Source organism: Theobroma cacao, chromosome 7 (genome assembly GCF_000208745.1).
Source record: "Theobroma cacao cultivar B97-61/B2 chromosome 7, Criollo_cocoa_genome_V2, whole genome shotgun sequence".
Classification (NCBI taxonomy): domain Eukaryota; kingdom Viridiplantae; phylum Streptophyta; class Magnoliopsida; order Malvales; family Malvaceae; genus Theobroma; species Theobroma cacao.
In genome coordinates, this window is record NC_030856.1 from 1,956,617 (window position 1) to 1,974,994 (window position 18,378).

Below are 18,378 nucleotides of genomic sequence, written 5' to 3' on the forward strand. Positions count from 1 at the left end.
AATTTCCCAAACTTTTGACCTCGATCCATTCCATTGAAGAGAGATTCAGCTTGAAAACGTGAACCCCTTCTCTAAATGCACCACAAACACAGTCAAAAGCTCCCCATCACATTCCACCAGAAAGTTTTGCTGGTAGGAGGAGCAAGGTCTTGTAGGATTGGGAAGAACTTCCCAAGTGATCCCACCGTTTGTAAATTGTAAAACTCCAAGATTTCCACCATGTCCCAAACAATAGAATGCTCCCTGATAGAATACTGGGCTATTTTCAGAGAAGACAAAGTCAGTCTCATCAAGGAATTCAGCATATGATCATTCTTGGGCCCCTAGACGATTGAAGCGTAGGCAAATCTTTGGATAGTACTTTTCAATGACAACAGCGAAACAATCTGAAGAAGTTGGATAGCAAGAAAAGCCCATGTAAGCAGTTAAACCATACGAAAAATTACTTGGAAATGGGACAATTTTCTAGTGAACGGATTAAACAGGAATGTACAATCCATAGTCCCAGACATTAGCAACCACCCATTTTTGGAATAGCAAATCTCAGAGTTTGATAATGAAGGAGGTAAGTTTATTAGATACTTGTCCCAATGTCTTGGGTCAACCATGGAGCAGACACCATCTTTCTCAAAGAAGATAAGCCATGGGATAGTGGAGGGAGCTCCAACCCTTCCAAGGCCTTCTTCTTCCAATCAACAGGAGGGGATACTGATCGAAACATTGTACAAGTAGCGCGCAAGTGCAAGTAATCAACTAAAGTGAGACGCCCAGCAATCTTAGCAGCAATATCTAATGGAACATCAAAATATTTTCTTTCGTCATTGCCTCCTTTCTCCACTACCACATTGCTTTCCCCCTCTTTGACTTGCAATCTTGTATATTCCTCTTGTGCCATAATGCATCTGATCTTGGCTTGTTCCTCGGCTTCAGTACTTGATCTGAAAATGAGATTGATTCTATAAGTAGAATTAATGAAAAAACTAGACAGATATTTACCTTCGATCAGATATAATCTAGAATGATGAATATGGTGATTGTATATTTGGCAATGGACGAGAATGCGATAGTGTTCTATCTCTAATATTGTATGAGTACAAAATTTTATTTGAAGGAAAATATATGCAATTTTCATAAATTTCTGACTCGATTGTCTGATAACAGAAGTCATAATTGGGATAATTTAGAAAGAACATAAGATCCGGACCATGTTCAACCTTCTCCCAAATCTTCTTGGATGGATCTACTCTATGAACCTTAATAGCAACAACTTCTTTCCCAGGCCCTATATCTCCATATTCTCCAAATCCAAACAATATACAGTAGATTTTGCCTTGAACTTGAAGCAAGAACAGTTCAAAGCGTATCATACCAGTAAGGTCCATGGGAACCCGAAGATGTAACGATGTCATGACTATACCATCAGGTTTAAGCTTCTCGATTAGTAATAACCTTACTGATGAGGATGTTTGGGCATGTAAATTACCATTGCAGCCAATAATGTGAAGTGGGTTTTATGTCTGATCACCCTGCTGGACCAGCTCTCTACTCTCTTTTAAACACTTCTCCATCTCCTCCTCATAATTTATCTCAGTCCACTGTTCGTCTCCAAGCTGAAGGAATATGATCAGAGGAACATCTTTCGCCGAGAGTAAGATCATGCAATTGGGGTCACTTGGAGAGGAGGAGAAAGTGCAGTGGTGAATGCTTCCTTCGAACTTCAGTAGTGGTAGCCTTATTTTCTGCAGTGTCGTGGGGTTCCAAAGAAAGAACCCGGCGGCCACGAGTGTCAGAAAAAAGACACCAGCCACGACATGAAGTCCAAAACACTTTACCTTCCAACCGTGAGATTCTGCTGAGGTGACTCTCGTTGGGGTCTGTAATGGTGCAAAAGGTTTAGTTTTTGCCATGCGAGTAAACAAGCCAAGGATACGGACTGGGTGCTGGTGGCCATGGGCGACAATTTTCCTGTTTCTTAGCTGCCATTGGAGGGTTCGCAAGAACGGTGTTACGAAGGAATTGTTCAATACTATGAACCCTAGGGGTGTATCCATATAATGAGTTGAATCCGTTTGACACAAAATAATGAACTAACCTAATCAGACTAATGATGGTTACTAATTGTTAATCATGACTTGATTTTTTTTCTTACGAGTAAACTATGAATGTCATGGTAATTTTATTCTTTGTAATATAATATTACTTAAATATAATTATAATTTTATAATTTTATTATTTAAATATATTAAATAAATCTAATTTTACCCGAATTTGATGTGGATAATAAACTTATTATCCACTATCCGAATTCGCCCCAAATTCGAATATAGAGTACATTAACTTTATATAATTAGGTCAGATGTTTACAAGTATCTTGTTATAGGGTACCTATTACCATCCCAATGTAGTGATGTTTTCATCAAATAATAATTCATAATTAGGTTATCTTTGGTGTTGATAAAAGAAAAGAGAACTCTTCTTCACCATGGACATGAAATATGAAATATGCTTGGTGTTGCTATGAACTATTTAGATTAATATTTTCATGGATGGGTCCAAAAGACCCAAGGCTCTAAGTTCTATTTCTGGAAAAGGTGGATCGGATTTCTTGATAGGTCGGGTGAGAAAATGGGATGTGAAGTTGGGCTTTGGCCTATAAATCAGTGAATGTTTCAATATTCAATAGTGAGGATATGGGCCAAGTTTTAGATCAATGAAAATTCTATTAATTTCCCTTTTTTTATTCTATTAATTTCTTCGTTGCACTCAATCCTTCCAAACCCAAACGATATCCAGTGGGTTTTGCCTTGAAATTCTACCACGAACTATGATACTTCATCTCACATTGAATGTGAATGTGATTATTAATATTTATATAAAAATTTTCAATCAATTATTACAACAATTTAAACTTTAAACTTTTGAGAATGAGATTTAATATTGTTGAACGGGTGATGCTTGAACTTAAATCGTTACATGAACCATTTTCTAAAACATATCGGTTTTATGACTTATGTCACTGTCTTATTTCTGTTTCTTTTGCTAAAGCACAGAAATTTAAGAGTGGTCTTTACAATCTTCCTATGATATTGAAGGTTGAGTGTTAATTACTTGTCTAAAAATCAGTTTTAGTGCCTGCCAATGTTAATTAGACTAATCTCAACCTACATTAATGGAAGTCCCTCTTTCAAAGATGTAGAGTCCTTTCCCACTTGGAACCCTATCAAAAATACATGAGGTAAAGAAGCCTAAGGCCTCAAGATTTTTTTGTTTCATTGTCAAACAAAAGTCCAAAAATAACAGCAGGGTTTGTGTTTTTAATTTTTCACTAGGAATTCATGAAAGTGAAGTCTTGATTGGTCCATTTCCTTGGAGAAAAGAGTCGGCAAGTAGACAATGGAGCATGGGCTGATTCTCTTTCCTAGCCTTACGTCTCTCTGCAATTAGGCTTAGGTCCACTCGTTTAAGTCATGTTCGTGTCCCAAGTCTCAACTCCCCCATGCAAGGAAAACGTGGCAAAAATGGTCCCTTGCTGAATCATGTCATCAGTGATTTCCATCGTTTCTCATCACTCATGTACAAGAAAACTCCAATGGGAAGCAAAAGTAGATCTAAATGGAATCTAAGACAAAATCTGTGTCATGTCTTAACAGCCACAGGTTTTTCACTTCTTGCCAAAAAGCTAGAAACAAACGTTCAAAGACCAAAAGTATCTACACTACCCCCCTAAAATGGCAAGAGCTCCCTTGTCTCTGACCTCCAAACCACCGTTACCACCACCAACAATCACCCCACTCCGCCACCAACGTTCACCGCTCACCACCGTCCGTGTCAGTGCCACCACCGTGACAACCACAGCAATGCCAGACCACCACCCTTCACTGGAAATCAGTGGTGGAGCGGTTGATCGTTTTCTCCCAGCTTTCAAGAGCCTTCACCTTCCTTACAAGCCTTTTCCGATCGTTGGTTGGAACCGCCACATTGAGACCATCTTCGCCGCCTTTTTCCGTAAAGTCCCCGATGTCAGGTACCGCCGTGAGTGCCTTCGGACTAAAGATGATGGCACCATAGCCTTGGATTGGGCCAGCGACGACCACCGCAGCTTGCCTGCTGACGCTCCCATCCTCATTTTACTGGTTTGTATATATCTCTTCTCTCCAGAGTATTTATAATTATGAATATGTGCTGCTTTTTTTCTAATACCCTTTTGCTTAATTTGATGGAAGGAGGGGAAGGAATCAAATTTAAAAAGGTTTAGTTTGATACCCTTTTGTTTGTTTGGTGAAAAAAGTTGAGTGGTTCTGAATTTGCAGCCAGGGTTAACAGGAGGGAGTCAAGATTCATATGTAAAGCATATGTTGGTGAAAGCTAGGAGCAAAGGTTGGAGGGTTGTGGTCTTCAATAGCCGGGGTTGTGGAGATAGCCCTGTTACAACTCCTCAGGTACTACACTACTACTATATTTTTCTAATTTCAAGAAATTTTTGGATTTTTATATCAATTTTGAGGTTGAAAATTGAGACATAAATTTGTTTGGACTTTGGAGTTGATTTTGATTCAAGATCATGTGTGTGGTTTGCACTGATCTGCATTTCACAGCTAGGAAGGTTTCCCCATTTAGTAGCATCTGCAAATATTAAATGGACATATGTTAATATTTGCTTCAATGATTGGTGTATGATCTTTTTTTTCGAAAAGCAGCATTCGAATCCGTCTTTCCCCCAAATGGTTTTTTTTTTTAAATGTTATCAGTAATAGGATTATTTGTTCTGGGGTTTGATGGCATTAAACAAAGGTAAGAGTAATTGGGGATAGGAATGGCTGCATGAAGTCAATCATGGAACTGATATATTCTTTTTCAAAATCAGAGAACTATGGCTGTCCAAGAGAACCATGTTATGGACATCATAGTATTTTGTCCTGTGACTTTCACATGTGAATTTGCAAAAATTGTTGAGCTTATGAATTGAGATGCCAATACAAGTATTCTGACATACTTTGTTTTTGAATGAACCTGATATGCAGCTTCAATCAGCATCATTTCCACGAGATACGTGCCATGTAGTAGATCATGTTTCCTCCAGGTACCCCAAAGCAAATATTTATGCTGCTGGTTGGTCTCTAGGAGGGAATATCCTTGTTAATTATTTGGGAAGGGTAAGATATCTAAGTTATTATTCTCCTTTTGCTCTCCTGCCACCAATGTAAATTGTTTTTAGCTATATTTGTTCTCTTGATAAATTCTATCTCTTCTGTTGCATATTTAAATCTATTACAAGTTACAAATATAAGCAGAACATGGAATGCACATGCTTTCACTGCAATTCTGTTATCTGTTATAGTTTAAGTTGAGCCAAAGATTCTGTAACAGTCAAGTATGTGACGAAGAATCTGATTTGGAATGGTCCAAGAAAACTTATATTTAGCTGACCCTTATCCTTAGAATATGTCACTTTATTCAGCAAATTCTTGTCTGTTGATCATATGGTACTGTCCAATCAAACAAAACAAGATTTTTATAGCTTGTCTATGGCTTCTGCCTCATTTATAAGTTTCTTATGTTTTGCTTGCAGGAGGCCAATAATTGCTCTCTCACTGGTGCTGTATCACTGTGTAATCCTTTTGATTTAGTCATTGCAGACGAAAACCTCCGTAAGGGCTTTAACAATATCTATGACAGAGCACTTAGGGAAGCTCTTTGTAGAACTTTCACAAAGTAATTATACAGCAAATTCCTCTTTTTCCTACCATGAATGACATTAAAACTTCAAGATATCCTTTTGTGGACAATATTACCAGAATTGTTCTATTAACTGCAGACACACTCCTCTCTTTGAAGATATAGAAGATAAATTTAATGTCCAAGTGGGTTTGAATCCCCAGACTGTCAGGGAATATGATGAAGCAATAACACGCGGTATGTGTTTCATTCATCAAAGTAGTTTTGCTTTCCTTTAAGTTTTCCCTATCGTGCAGGCATTCTTTGAGGCTTTGTTTGATGGCAGGCCTGTCAACTAACTAGAGTGACTTCCTCTAATACACAGTGGCATTGGGTTTCAATTCAGTGGATGACTATTACTCAAATTCATGCAGTTGTCATGTCATACAACATGTTCAGATTCCTTTGCTTTGCATCCAGGTAACTACACGACACCTTTTACTGATTTGGTTGTAAAAGTTTTAGAATTATGTTAAAAAGTGATTTCAGCATCTGTAATTGCTTTACAAACTTGATTCATTTATGATGGTTTGTAGGCTGCAAATGATCCGATTGCTCCAATTGAGGGAACTCCTCGTGAAGATATCAAGGTATGTAATATTGTGTCACTGAGCTATTCCACTATACCCCAAAGCAGATTCATTTGAAAATCGAAAATATGTTTGATCAGAAAGTCTTTGATAGTTATGTTGCCAACTTATTCAGTTTATCCCATTTCTATGTTGCTTTCCATGTTGTATTCGATCACTGTTCATAATAATTTTGCATGCTGTCCCCTCTCCATTAACTCTATAATCAATGAAGTCTATTTTCTGATGTTTTAGGGAAATCCAAACTGCATGTTGATAGTAACACCCCAGGGCGGTCATTTGGGTTGGGTTGCTGGTGATGAGGCTCCCTTCGGAGCTCCTTGGACTGATAATGTGGTGATGGATTTCCTTGAGCATCTGCAGAAAGCTGCACCCATATCCAAAGAAAATTCTAGCAATGCAGAAGATGTGCAGCAAGGTTCAGAGGACGTGCATCAAGCAAAAGTATAGTTGGCAAAGATCATGTATACACATGTTCTTGTATCATTTAATCCTTAATCTTGGCTGTACAATCATACCATCGAGTTCCATTAGAAAAAGCCGGAAATCATCTGATTCTTTATACTTTCACATTGTTCTTAGAGCTTAGTACGGAAGAGTTGATGACTCTAGTTGCTCATGTATGCAAGTCACTTGTGAATCTTAACTCATAAGGTAAATAAGGTTTATCTCAAGAAAACAATCATTGACAATAGAAAAGGAAGATCGTATGAACTTTGATTGATCATTGTTCAATCGTTTCTCGATAGCTGATCAACTCAAGGGTACTGGATAATATATGTTTACAGCTGGCTAATATGCCAAAATTTGTTATATATTATAGGATTAGGTAGACCTTGAGGATCATTTCTTATAGTTTATGGTTCATATATTAAAAGATAATGGTATATATCGTTCAAAGTCAATCTTGGTACTTAAGCTTTAAATATAATCTAAGGTATTCTCGATTTACATCATTAGACAATATATTGTTAGAGGATATCTGAACTTCTGATATAGCTGTACCTGATATAAAAGTATGCAGAATAACTCATGAATCATTCCTCCTCTAATATTAAAAGAATAATTTAGAACCTTTGACTAATCACCCTGAGTTTTTAAAGTAGCATCATTGACTAAAATTTTTAAGAACTGAAGGAAGCAAACAACTCGGGAAGGCTGCAACTGAGATGGCATAAACAGTCCACTGTCCTGGGAAATTCACAGCATCTCTTCATCTTTCTTTACTTTCCTTTTTGGAGTTGAATATCATCCATTGGTCATGGCAGCATTGCTAGCAGCATTTGTTGTGCCAATCTGGGACCTTGCCAAAATCATGTGGAATTCCATTTCGAATCGTGCAGATTACATACGTGACGTGGGGAACAATCTTGAGTCCTTAGAATATGAAATGGAACGACTGAGAAGAACGAAAGAAGATGTGGAAGCAAGGCTTGACTGCGAAGAGAATGAATGGTTCCAGCGTACACATGAAGTAACTGACTGGCTTGAAAGAGTACAACGATTAGAAGCCAGTGTGGAGGAGATTATTGAAGAGGGCAAAGAAGAAGTGCAAAAGAAATATCTTGGAGGCTTCTGTCTCTATGATTGTTGCTCAAGCAATCAGGCTGGGAAGAAAGTGAGTGAAACACTGAAAAGTGTTGCTGAACTGATCACTGATTCTAAATTCGATGTGCTGGTACCGGATAAGCCTCGTGACTTGGTGGATGAGAGGCCTGAAAGGATCAGCTTGGGGTTAGCTACTAAGCTGGACCAGGTTTGGAGATGGATTGAAGATCCATCTGTTGGAATTATTGGCATATATGGAATGGGAGGTGTAGGCAAGACCACCCTCTTAAAGAAGGTTAACAATAAGTTCCTTGATAGAAGCCATTCTTTCAAACCGGTGATGTGGATTCTAGTGTCTAAAGATGCAGAGGTTGAAAGGGTTCAAGAACTGATTCGGAATGAATTAAATATCCCTGATAGAGTGTGGGAAAATCAAAATGTGGATGGCAAGGCTGCAGAAATATTCAGGGTCTTGAGAAGGAAGACGTTTGTACTTTTGTTAGATGATCTATGGGAGCGATTAGACATCATGAAACTGGGAGTTCCCATTCCTGATAATGCTAATGGATCGAAAATAATATTTACAACTCGATCTGAGGAAGTGTGTGGCCGTATGGAAGCTCATAGAAGGCTAAAGGTAGAATGCTTGCCACCGGATGTTGCTCTGGACTTGTTCCGAACAAAGGTAGGTGAAGATGTTCTGAATTCTCATCCGGAAATACCAAAGCTTGCCGAATTAGCTGCCCAGGAATGCAAAGGTTTGCCGCTTGCTCTGATTACCATCGCCAGAGCCATGGCAAGTAGGAAAACTCCTCAGGAGTGGAAGCATGCTATAAAATTATTGCAGAGTTATCCATCAGAGTTTTCAGGTATGGGAGATCATGTCTTTCCCATTCTCAGGTTCAGTTATGATAGTTTGAGTGATGACACTGTAAAGAAATGTTTCCTATATTGTTGTGTATTTCCAGAAGACCATGATATTGAGAAAAATGAACTTGTTGAACTATGGATTGGGAAAGGGTTTTTGGATAAATTTGATAATATATATGATGCCAGGAATGAGGGAGAATTCATTGTCGGAAGCCTAAAGTTAGCATGTCTGCTGGAGGATGGGGTAAGGTATAGTTTTTCAACAAAACATGTTATGATGCATGATGTGATTCGCGACATGGCATTATGGCTAGCTTGTGAGAACGGCAAGAAAGAGAACAACATCCTGGTACAAGATCATGTTACGTCAGTTAAAGCTCATGGCTTGACAAGATGGAAGGAGGCTGTGAGGGCATCGCTGTGGGGTACTAGTTTTACATCTCTTAGTGAAACACCCTTTTGCCCGCATCTCCAAACTTTGCTGGTCGGGAGAACTCACCTGAGGATGTTCCCGACTGGATTCTTTCATCTTATGCTTGCCTTGAGAGTTTTGAACCTGTCTGAGAATCAGGAACTCAGGATGTTACCTGAAGGAATTGGTGAATTGATCAATTTGCATTATCTTAATCTGTCATTAACTTCAATAGGAGAGTTGCCAGTTGGGATTAAGAATTTGAAGAACCTAAAGATTTTGCTCCTAGATGACACATATTTCCTTACAAAGATCCCAAAAGAAGCTATCTCAAGCCTTTCCTCATTGACAATTTTCAGTATGTTCTTTTACCAAGGTTATCAATCCCTTCATGGCTTGGATGAATTCATGTTGGCAGAGGAGTTGGGGAGTCTAGAAAACCTGAATGAACTAAGTATCACCTTGTCTTTCTTTCAATCTATCCTGAAATTACTGGAGTCCCTGGAGTTTCCAAAGTGCATCAGAAGATTATCAATAGGATGCAAGATTCTGATCTCACTTGAAATCCCGTCTCCGCTTGTGAGAAGCATGGAGCATTTAGAGAGGCTTGAACTAAAGGGATGTTATTCTTTGGAGGAGTTGATCATTTATCCAGAACACAATGAGGGAATGGAAGATATACCTCCATTTTTATATAACTCAAAGCCAATGACAGGACATGAATGCTTCCGCAACCTTTCTCTTGTGGACATTCTGTTGTGTTCCATGGTGAACTTGACATGGCTCGCCCATGCTCCGCTCCTTCAAACTCTATTAGTAAGCAGATGCAACTTGTTAACTGAAGTAATTCGTGAAGATTTCAGTAACGGAGCAACTGAAGAATACCCAGACTTGTTCTCAAATCTCACAACGCTTTATTTGTCTGAACTACCAAGTTTAGAGTGGATCTGCTGGCAAGCTTGGCCTTTTGCTGAACTTAAGGAGATCCATGTAATAAATTGCCCGAATCTGACAAAGCTGCCATTCAATTCAAACAGTGCAAAGAACAGTTTGAAGGCAATCAAAGGAGATAAGAGCTGGTGGGATGGATTGCTGTGGGAGGATGAAACTGTTAAGCTTGTTTTTGCTTCCAAATTTCAAGATGAGACCCTTGACTCTGAGTGCGTACTGATTAAGAACTACATCAATTCGTAATTCCTGATAGTTTTCTAGCTACCTTGCTTCTCTGTATCCTTTTGTCCATGATTTTGTCATCTTGATAGGTTTTTCATTTCTTTTTCTTAGCATATTCTACTCAAGTAGATCTGTGCCTGCACTCATGCAGAAGATCTTGTTGTTTCTTCATGTGCTTGTCTAAGATGATTATAATTTTTCTTTTCACTTCAAGTTCATCTCTGGCTGTTTAACTGTTAAGATTTTACCAGAGGAAGAAATGTTTCATACCCTATTAACTTTTGAACTAATCCAATAAGTGAATGTCTCACATCATCATTATCTTTTTTAAAAAAAGTTATCTTGATAAGATATACAATACTCACACTTATAAATTTTTTAAAATCTCTTATTTACCCGATACGAGACTGAGATACCCTGCTTAATTTTTGAAACACTTGACATGACAAATGCAGCCTACCAACCACATGAATCCAGCAGTGTATGCAGGGGATATTTTCACTTTTATCTGATAGAAATTACAAACCAAAGTTCAATGGTTGGGGCCAAGTGACTCAAGTCAAATATTGCTACCTCTTGAATATTAAATAGATATTGAAAAAAAACCAACGAATCATTTGCCGTTCAGGTTGGCCAGAGATGGTAAGCCAGTCGGACAGGCATTGTGGTCCTTTATTTTATCCATAAGAAATTCAGAGAGGCATCTCTTATAACAAAAATACAAAAATTACAGTGGAAAATATTATCATTTCAGTCCAACGTGAATTTGCTTTCCCTGATATCCTCGGATCCTAGGGATAAAGTACAAGTGGCATACATTCCTTTCTCGATTACAAAGGCAAATGACTATGGCCCCAGGCAGGATTATAACTACAGACAGAAAGGAGATGATCCAACGGTTTCATCAAGAGCATTATTCCCAATATATCAGCAGAAGGGATGAAACAAAACTCTCAGCATAGCATGAGCTAAGGAGCAAGTACCAGATTACGCAATAATCAGTAAGTCCATGAGATGAATCAGGCGTTCGTATTCACACGTCCCTTCAGCTTTTAACCAATTTTGAACTAGCAGCAGAAGTTGCCTACTTTCTGACAAATACATTACTACTTACTTCTGTTTGGCACATCCGACTACCGTGACGATAAGCAGGGCTGTTGGAATTCACCATCTACTTCTAAATCTTCTGCTTTAGAACATGCCGCAATTGGACCCTCTGACTTTCCTTTCTTGCCTCCAAAAGTTTTGCCTTCAGACTACTCTTCTGTGTGCCACGAGGCCATTCAATGCACCCTTTCATCCCTCTTGTTATATGGGGATGACCAGAGTCAGGTGAACTCCACTGTCCCACCAAGTCTGGGGGACTGAGCCCACCTTTACCTGACCCTCGATCTGGGGATATGATACCCCCATTAGACATCCTTCCATTTGAAAGCCTGCCATTAGTTCCTTCCACTGAAATTATCTTGTAATTGTCACCATTATTTGGGCATGACCTCCAAAGTCTTGCTATGGATGAAACCTTGTTCAACTGTCTAGCAGGCAACGAACATACTTCGCTAATTTCTGTGATTGGAGTTTCTCCACACGCATTTTCTTCCCATTCTGTTCCACTCCCTGAGAAATTACTGTCCCGATGATTCTTGTTCACAGATGCAGCACTCCCTTCCGGTGAATAACTTGAGCCCTGATCCTCAATATGGCTGACAGTTTCCCACCCACTCTCATCTTCTTCTATCTCATCATTCTGATCCAAATACGCATTTGAATGTCTCAGCATGCTGTCTTTTTTTATAATGTTCATTTCAGGACTCACCATATGAACTTTTGAGGCGTGGCTCGCAGGACTGTATGCAACACATGGTTCAATTTCCCTTTCATTGGCTTCAGCTAAAGCTACATCTTCAAAAACAGCAAATATGTCATCTGGGTTTGAGGGCTCATATGTAAATTCCTTGATGTCATGGACATTAACTGATCCAGCTATCTGTCTAAGGGATTCTGCTTCTCTCATGTCCTTCACATCCAGAGATCCAGTTCTTGACCTTAGAAAAGTCTCCAAATCTGCTACGAGCTTGTTCATCTGTGAATATCTATCTTCAAGTGCTACCTTTGCATCAATCAGTTTCATCTGAACACGTTCTTCTCGCCAGACCTCAGCCATCTGCAACATCTTTCTTTCCTCATCAACTTCCTCGCGAAGCTTCATGGAATCTCTCTTTAATGCTTCCACTTCAGCCTTGTCTTCTCCAATTTCCTTAGCCAGCTCATCGCATACTTCTTCAATTAGTTCTCTGGCCTTTCTTTCCTTTTCATAATCCTGCATATATTGCTTTGCTGATAACTTCGCAGCAGCCAGCTCATTCACCAATTTGGAATTGACAATTTCAAGTCTCTGACGATTTTTCTTTTCTCGATTCAAGTCAGCTTTGACATCATCAACAAATGCACGTATTTTCTCATGCTCTCTGCTCCGCCATGCAGCCCTTTCCTCGCTAACTTTCCTCAAGAAGTGCTCAAGTTTCTTTTTTGAGGACCGGCGCTCAGTCTCAAGCTCCTCAATGCGGGCTTGAGCCTGCCCTAGCTCAGTTTCAAGGGCAGAAACAATTGATACTGCACTTACTTGTTGGTCAATACGCTTCATGTGGCTGTAAATTTGCCGTACCTCATCTGTTGTTTTTAAGCAGACAGGATCCCACTTTGTTGCTCCCTCCATTGCAGAGTTTGAAAATTGAATTGAAGGCTCAATCTTAAAATGGAGAAAAATAGCTTAAGATCAGAAGAGTAAAGAAATCAATTAAAAGGTAGGGAAACAAAGAAATCAATATACAGAGTGCGCATCCCTCCCCTGGTTTTTTTGTGTATTAAAGCAAACTACAAGTGGTCTAAAACCATGTTGACTCATGTACCGGTACCAATAAATGCAACTAATCTGCGTTTCTATTCTTTCCCCTTTTAGTTCATCCAGATTGATCGAGAATTCTCTGATAAGCCATGATTATGTTAAAAGTTCTATAGACTAACAAAATATCTGTCCAGCACATGATCAAATTTTCATATCAGTAAATACTAGATTAACTTCTGCATTTATATGGGACTAAGCCTTCAGGTTTGGTAACATTCAAAATGCCAAAAAGAGTAAAAACATATGTTTTTTTTTTCTTTTATAACATCATCAAAATGGAAAGTAACAAATCCCACTTAAAGAAAGAATCAAATGTGGGTCCCACATGCAGCATGACACATGCGCCGCATGAGTGAGATGACAAAGGTTTTCGGTTCCCTATGCCATTCCAATTCAACGTTTTCCATATTGATCAGGTCATGAAAACTTCAAGAGACTCAGTTAAAGAGCTTAATGAAATCAGCATACCTTACGCAGGAGCCCATTCTTTGCGCCAGAGACAGAACTAGGGCTCTGCAACGGATCCTTTGCATCCAAACCATAAATTTTGTCTTTGTGATGATAAAGAAAGGGGACACCCATAAAATCACTACCAGGCTGCAGGAAAATTTACAATGTAAAGAACTCCAAATGTCCGAAATCACAAATCAAGTTTCATAATAAACTTAACTACAACTGATCAATCAAGATGCAAAAGAGTGATTTAAACAAATTGCCAAATGTATTCATTGCGAATCAAGCAAATAGTAAATACCAATAGAGAACATAGCCCTACAAATCCAGTAAAACCAAGCTCAGAGAAGCCTGGCATAATTAGAAAAAATAAAACCATAACGTAGCATCACAATGATGACAAACTTCAAACATGATAAATGCATCAAAAAAGAGACTTTCGGGTAAGAAATCATATCAATCAATTACATTTAGCAAGTAGTGAAAGCTTTGGGTTTTTGACATGCAGGGCAGAATCTAAGGCATTATGAACATCATGAAATCAAAAATAGAAGAAGAAACTTATGATCATACAGACAATGAACAATGATGACACTACTAAGATCAGCATTATATTCACTACCAAAGCTTAAAGCTTCAAATTTAAGCAAGAACGTAACAGTTTTTAGCAAGAGAAATATCCAAACTAATCCCTTCAAAATCACACTTTTGATAACATCATTCTCATTACAAGGAAAAGCATGTGAACACAAGAAGAAAAAACATAAAAGCACAGATCTTGGGGCCATGAAAAACGTTAAAAAATCTCACCTTGAACCCTAACCGATCCCTCCTCCTCTCTCCGGCACCGGTTGTCACAGTCTCCGGCAGCTGCAGCCGCCACAATCCAGCTGCAAGCTTCCTAGCCGAAACCGTTGAAGCTCCTTTCCTCCGTCGTCCCCGACCACCACCTCTCCGTCCACCACCACCACCATCCTCCTCCTCCTCCTCCTCAACTCCACCCCCGCTTTTCTCCCTCCCTTTCTCCCTCTCCTCCACCTTCCATTTCAACAACGGCGTCTCCGGCCTGCTCCGTCTCCCCACCGCTGGCGCACCGACCCGCTTCCACCTAGTGCTCCGCGTCCTTCGCTTCGTCGTCGTCGTCGTCGGCTTAAGATCCGCGTCCGTCGGATTCCTCCCCGAAAATGACGCCGGTAAACTCGCTTTCCCCGTCACCTTCATCTCTCTCAAACTCAAACCTCTTCCATCAACATTCCCACCAAAAGAAAAAAAGAAAACAAACCAAAAATTTCCTGCTACTTCATAAAGCAAAAGGAAAACAACCCAAAATACAAAACCAAAAAAGGAAAAAAAATGTTTGTAAATAACTCTGTGAAGTGTGTGAAAGTGAGCTGTGACAATAGTGAGTGAAAAAAAAACAAAAAAAAAAAAAGAAAGAGAAAAAGAAAAGCTGAAGCTGAGAGAGAATTGAGAGAGAGTGTGTTTGTATCTGTGTTTGTTTTTATGTTAGTTTCTTTGCCTGTGTCTGAAATGGAGAAAAGGACGTACCCAGCCCCAGATGTGTATACAAATACGGACATGTATTACCGTATGTTTATACAGTCAACGTATTCAGGGAACATTGGGATAAGATACGACGCCGTTTAACAGCGACGAGGACGCTTCCTTGCACGAGCGGGTTTGATCACTTGATTAATGGTGGTTTGCAGAGAGACGTTGTAGATTTATAATTTTTAAATGGGGAATCAAACGACCTCGTTTTAGTGTGGCTTTTGGTGAAGATTTTATAATAAAAGCTCTCTAATTCCATCTTAAAGCAACAATTAATGCTTAGTTTAATTAAATAGTTAAAAAAGGAATAAGTAATGGTCCAGTAATAAAATTGTATTAAAAAAATTAAAATCGGACAATACATCATACTTTTTAACACATAGAACAACTTAACACAGTGAATTTCAATGAAAAATTCACATAAATTTCATCGAACAATAAATATTTAAATTCTTTTTTATTTTCTTTAAACATTTAATATTCTTTTTTATATTAAAAATTTTGTTTTTTTTGTATTTTCACATTGAAAAATGAAATTAATATTTTCGGGTCCAATGGATAGAGATTGATGTAACAACTTCACTATGTACTTAACAGTGTTCCAACACTTATTTAAAAGAACATTGATGATTGCTGTACAAAATAAATAAATAAATGAAAAATTAAAAAATAAAATGATAAATCCATGTCCACAAGCTTTCACCATTTTCTCACCGATCTAACTCTCTCTCTCTCCCTCTTTTGCATTATTTTAGTCCTGTCTCCCAAGGCATCCGAGGGAAATACCACGTGGCTTTATGGTTAAATTACACGTGGAATCGACCCATTCCTAATAATGAATCAACCTTTGTTTTTGTTAATTTGTATTTCCTTAACAAGCCGACGAAATGCACCCACATGGGCTGGCTTGATGTTCGAGCCAAAAAAAAATGTTAATAAATATTATGAACCTTTTCTTTTACTTAAATGTAGATCTCATCTTAATCTTAATTAACTAACCCTTTAAACCAATTAAGATGAATTATGTATTTTTATTTTAGATTAAATGAATTTATATAGTTAATGGTTTATTATTTGTCTTTAGTCAAAACGTTACTTTTTAATTTTATGTCACGTGATATTAATATAAATAATAAAAAAATATCACGTTGTTATGTTATATCACATTATCATTTATTATGATAATGATAAATTTAAGATTTTATATAAATGATGGTTAAAGAGTAATCATAAAAATAATCATATTACATTTATATATCAAATTTTATAACATAATAATAACAAAATTAAAAATTGAGAGGTGACGGCTGCCATCACCTGTCATTACTTTGACTCCATCAATGATTATGATATGTTAATAGATCACGTTATATAAAATAATAAATAATATTTTAATTAAAAATAATTAATTAATCATTAAACGTAAAAATTTATTTGATCCAACGTAATTTTTTTATATATTTTGGAGACTATTTTAGGTATTATATCTTCATACTTAATAATACTCTTTCGGCTTCCAAATATTCATCTTTTTTTAATTTTCAATATCTCAAAATGGGATATGCAGAGAATTCGAGATTTCTATGTATGTTTTAACCTTTTATTGCAAAATATTAGTCATTGTCTGAATAAACAGGTAAGGTCCAAAGTGAAAGTGAACCTAAGAAATTAACCCATAAACCAATAATATTTGTCACATTTTCTTTTTGTGGCTAAACACTCTCACTTAAGGAAAAATCCTTTTCTTATATTTGTTTGGTGCAATCAAAGACTATGGCCACCCAATTGACAGAAATGGAAATATGGGTCTCTTAGTTCTTGTATTAATGAGTGGGATTCCATGGGATTTTGTGGATAATTTGTTGTTAAACCCATGTGGGTCCAATTGTGTTTTAAGGTTAATTGTGGGCCCATTGACTTCATCTTAATAAAGTCTAAAAACCTAAACTAAACTTTTAATCTCCTTTTTCCCTTTTTAAACTACCCAAGCTTCATGTGATGTTGAAGGTTGAAGTCATTAATGCCAAAGTTTCAAAAGTCATGTTGACTATGGTATCAAATTTTAATTTCTAACCATACATACATTATCATTTTATGAATGATTCACAATTTAATTTATCAAGTGAAACCGATCGTATAAAATAAATCTATAAATGGGATAAATAAGTTCAAGTCGTATATTTGGATTTTCGGGCCATCCTTTAATAAATGAAACATTTCTCAAGCTTTCAATGCTTGGTTGGTGTCATGTTGGATTCAATTCCTTTCATTTCATGGGATTAAAGAGCTTGAAGTCTGTACTAAAAGAAACTATATATGGCAAATAATTCAAATGACTTCTCTTACCTAATAAGATGAGATACAGAATCATAAAAGTTTGAGCTAAAAAATATCCCAATGTGAAAAGCACTTTGTTCAAATAAATGCCAAGAATGAAAGGGGTCCCATGAATAGTTGCTTGCATGTTTGCAATATTCCAATGATCAGTGGGTGGACTGCTCACCCATGGCCAATACAAAGTATAAGCTTCCAACCCATCATGAACAATTTTGGCTATATATGAACTATATATTATGCAATATGATAAGTAATTAAATTAATCCTGAATAACCCAAAATTAAGCTCCCAAGAACACATATTAAGGAGATCACAAAGGGTTAGCCAGAAAAGTTCCAAAACTCTCATGATTCTTCTTCTGGTGTCCCTTTAGTGGGGACAATGAATGAGAATGTGTAGATTGTAGATCTTACTTTTTGGACAGTTTCAATAAGATAGAAAGATAATTGGTATTCATTTGGTCTAGTGATAAATTCAAAATTTTACATAAAAGGTGATTAAAGAATAATTATATAAAATTATAAATATATATATATCAAATTAGATATATATAATAATAATAATTATTAAAAATTAAAAAGTGACTATCACCACCTTGACTTTGCCTTTGATTCTCACCAACATTTAGAGCCTGTGTAAGGTTATTATTAACTTGATTTTATTAAGAGCTCAAACTAACAAGTGTCTATATCTGCAGAAAAAGTACATAAGCTTAAGAGTTTGTGTGCCTGAGCTTTGAGTTAATAGAATTCAGATCTTAATTGCATCAAAATAAGATGCTTCTGATCTCTGATTAGCTTCTGGATTCTGGACATGTGACTTCC

General features: G+C 37.4%; 3 protein-coding genes across 3 annotated transcripts; 2 read left to right on the plus strand and 1 right to left on the minus strand.

Moving 5' to 3' along the window:
* LOC18593511 (embryogenesis-associated protein EMB8) lies at positions 3,592–7,040 on the plus strand. The gene is made up of 8 exons (XM_007020772.2): positions 3,592–4,133; positions 4,311–4,439; positions 5,022–5,153; positions 5,570–5,712; positions 5,816–5,913; positions 6,041–6,135; positions 6,252–6,305; positions 6,540–7,040. The coding sequence occupies exons 1-8, from the start codon at positions 3,729–3,731 to the stop codon at positions 6,753–6,755; spliced, it is 1,272 nt and encodes a 423-aa protein (XP_007020834.2). The 5' UTR covers positions 3,592–3,728; the 3' UTR covers positions 6,756–7,040.
* Positions 7,567–10,329, plus strand: LOC18593512 (probable disease resistance protein At1g61300). Its single transcript, XM_018124168.1, has one exon. It carries the CDS (start codon positions 7,567–7,569, stop codon positions 10,327–10,329), a length of 2,763 nt encoding a protein of 920 aa, XP_017979657.1.
* LOC18593513 lies at positions 10,903–15,112 on the minus strand. The gene is made up of 3 exons (XM_007020777.2): positions 14,477–15,112; positions 13,682–13,810; positions 10,903–13,057 (listed from the first exon to the last, which is right to left on the minus strand). Exons 1-3 carry the CDS (start codon positions 14,885–14,887, stop codon positions 11,486–11,488), a joined length of 2,112 nt encoding a protein of 703 aa, XP_007020839.2. The 5' UTR covers positions 14,888–15,112; the 3' UTR covers positions 10,903–11,485.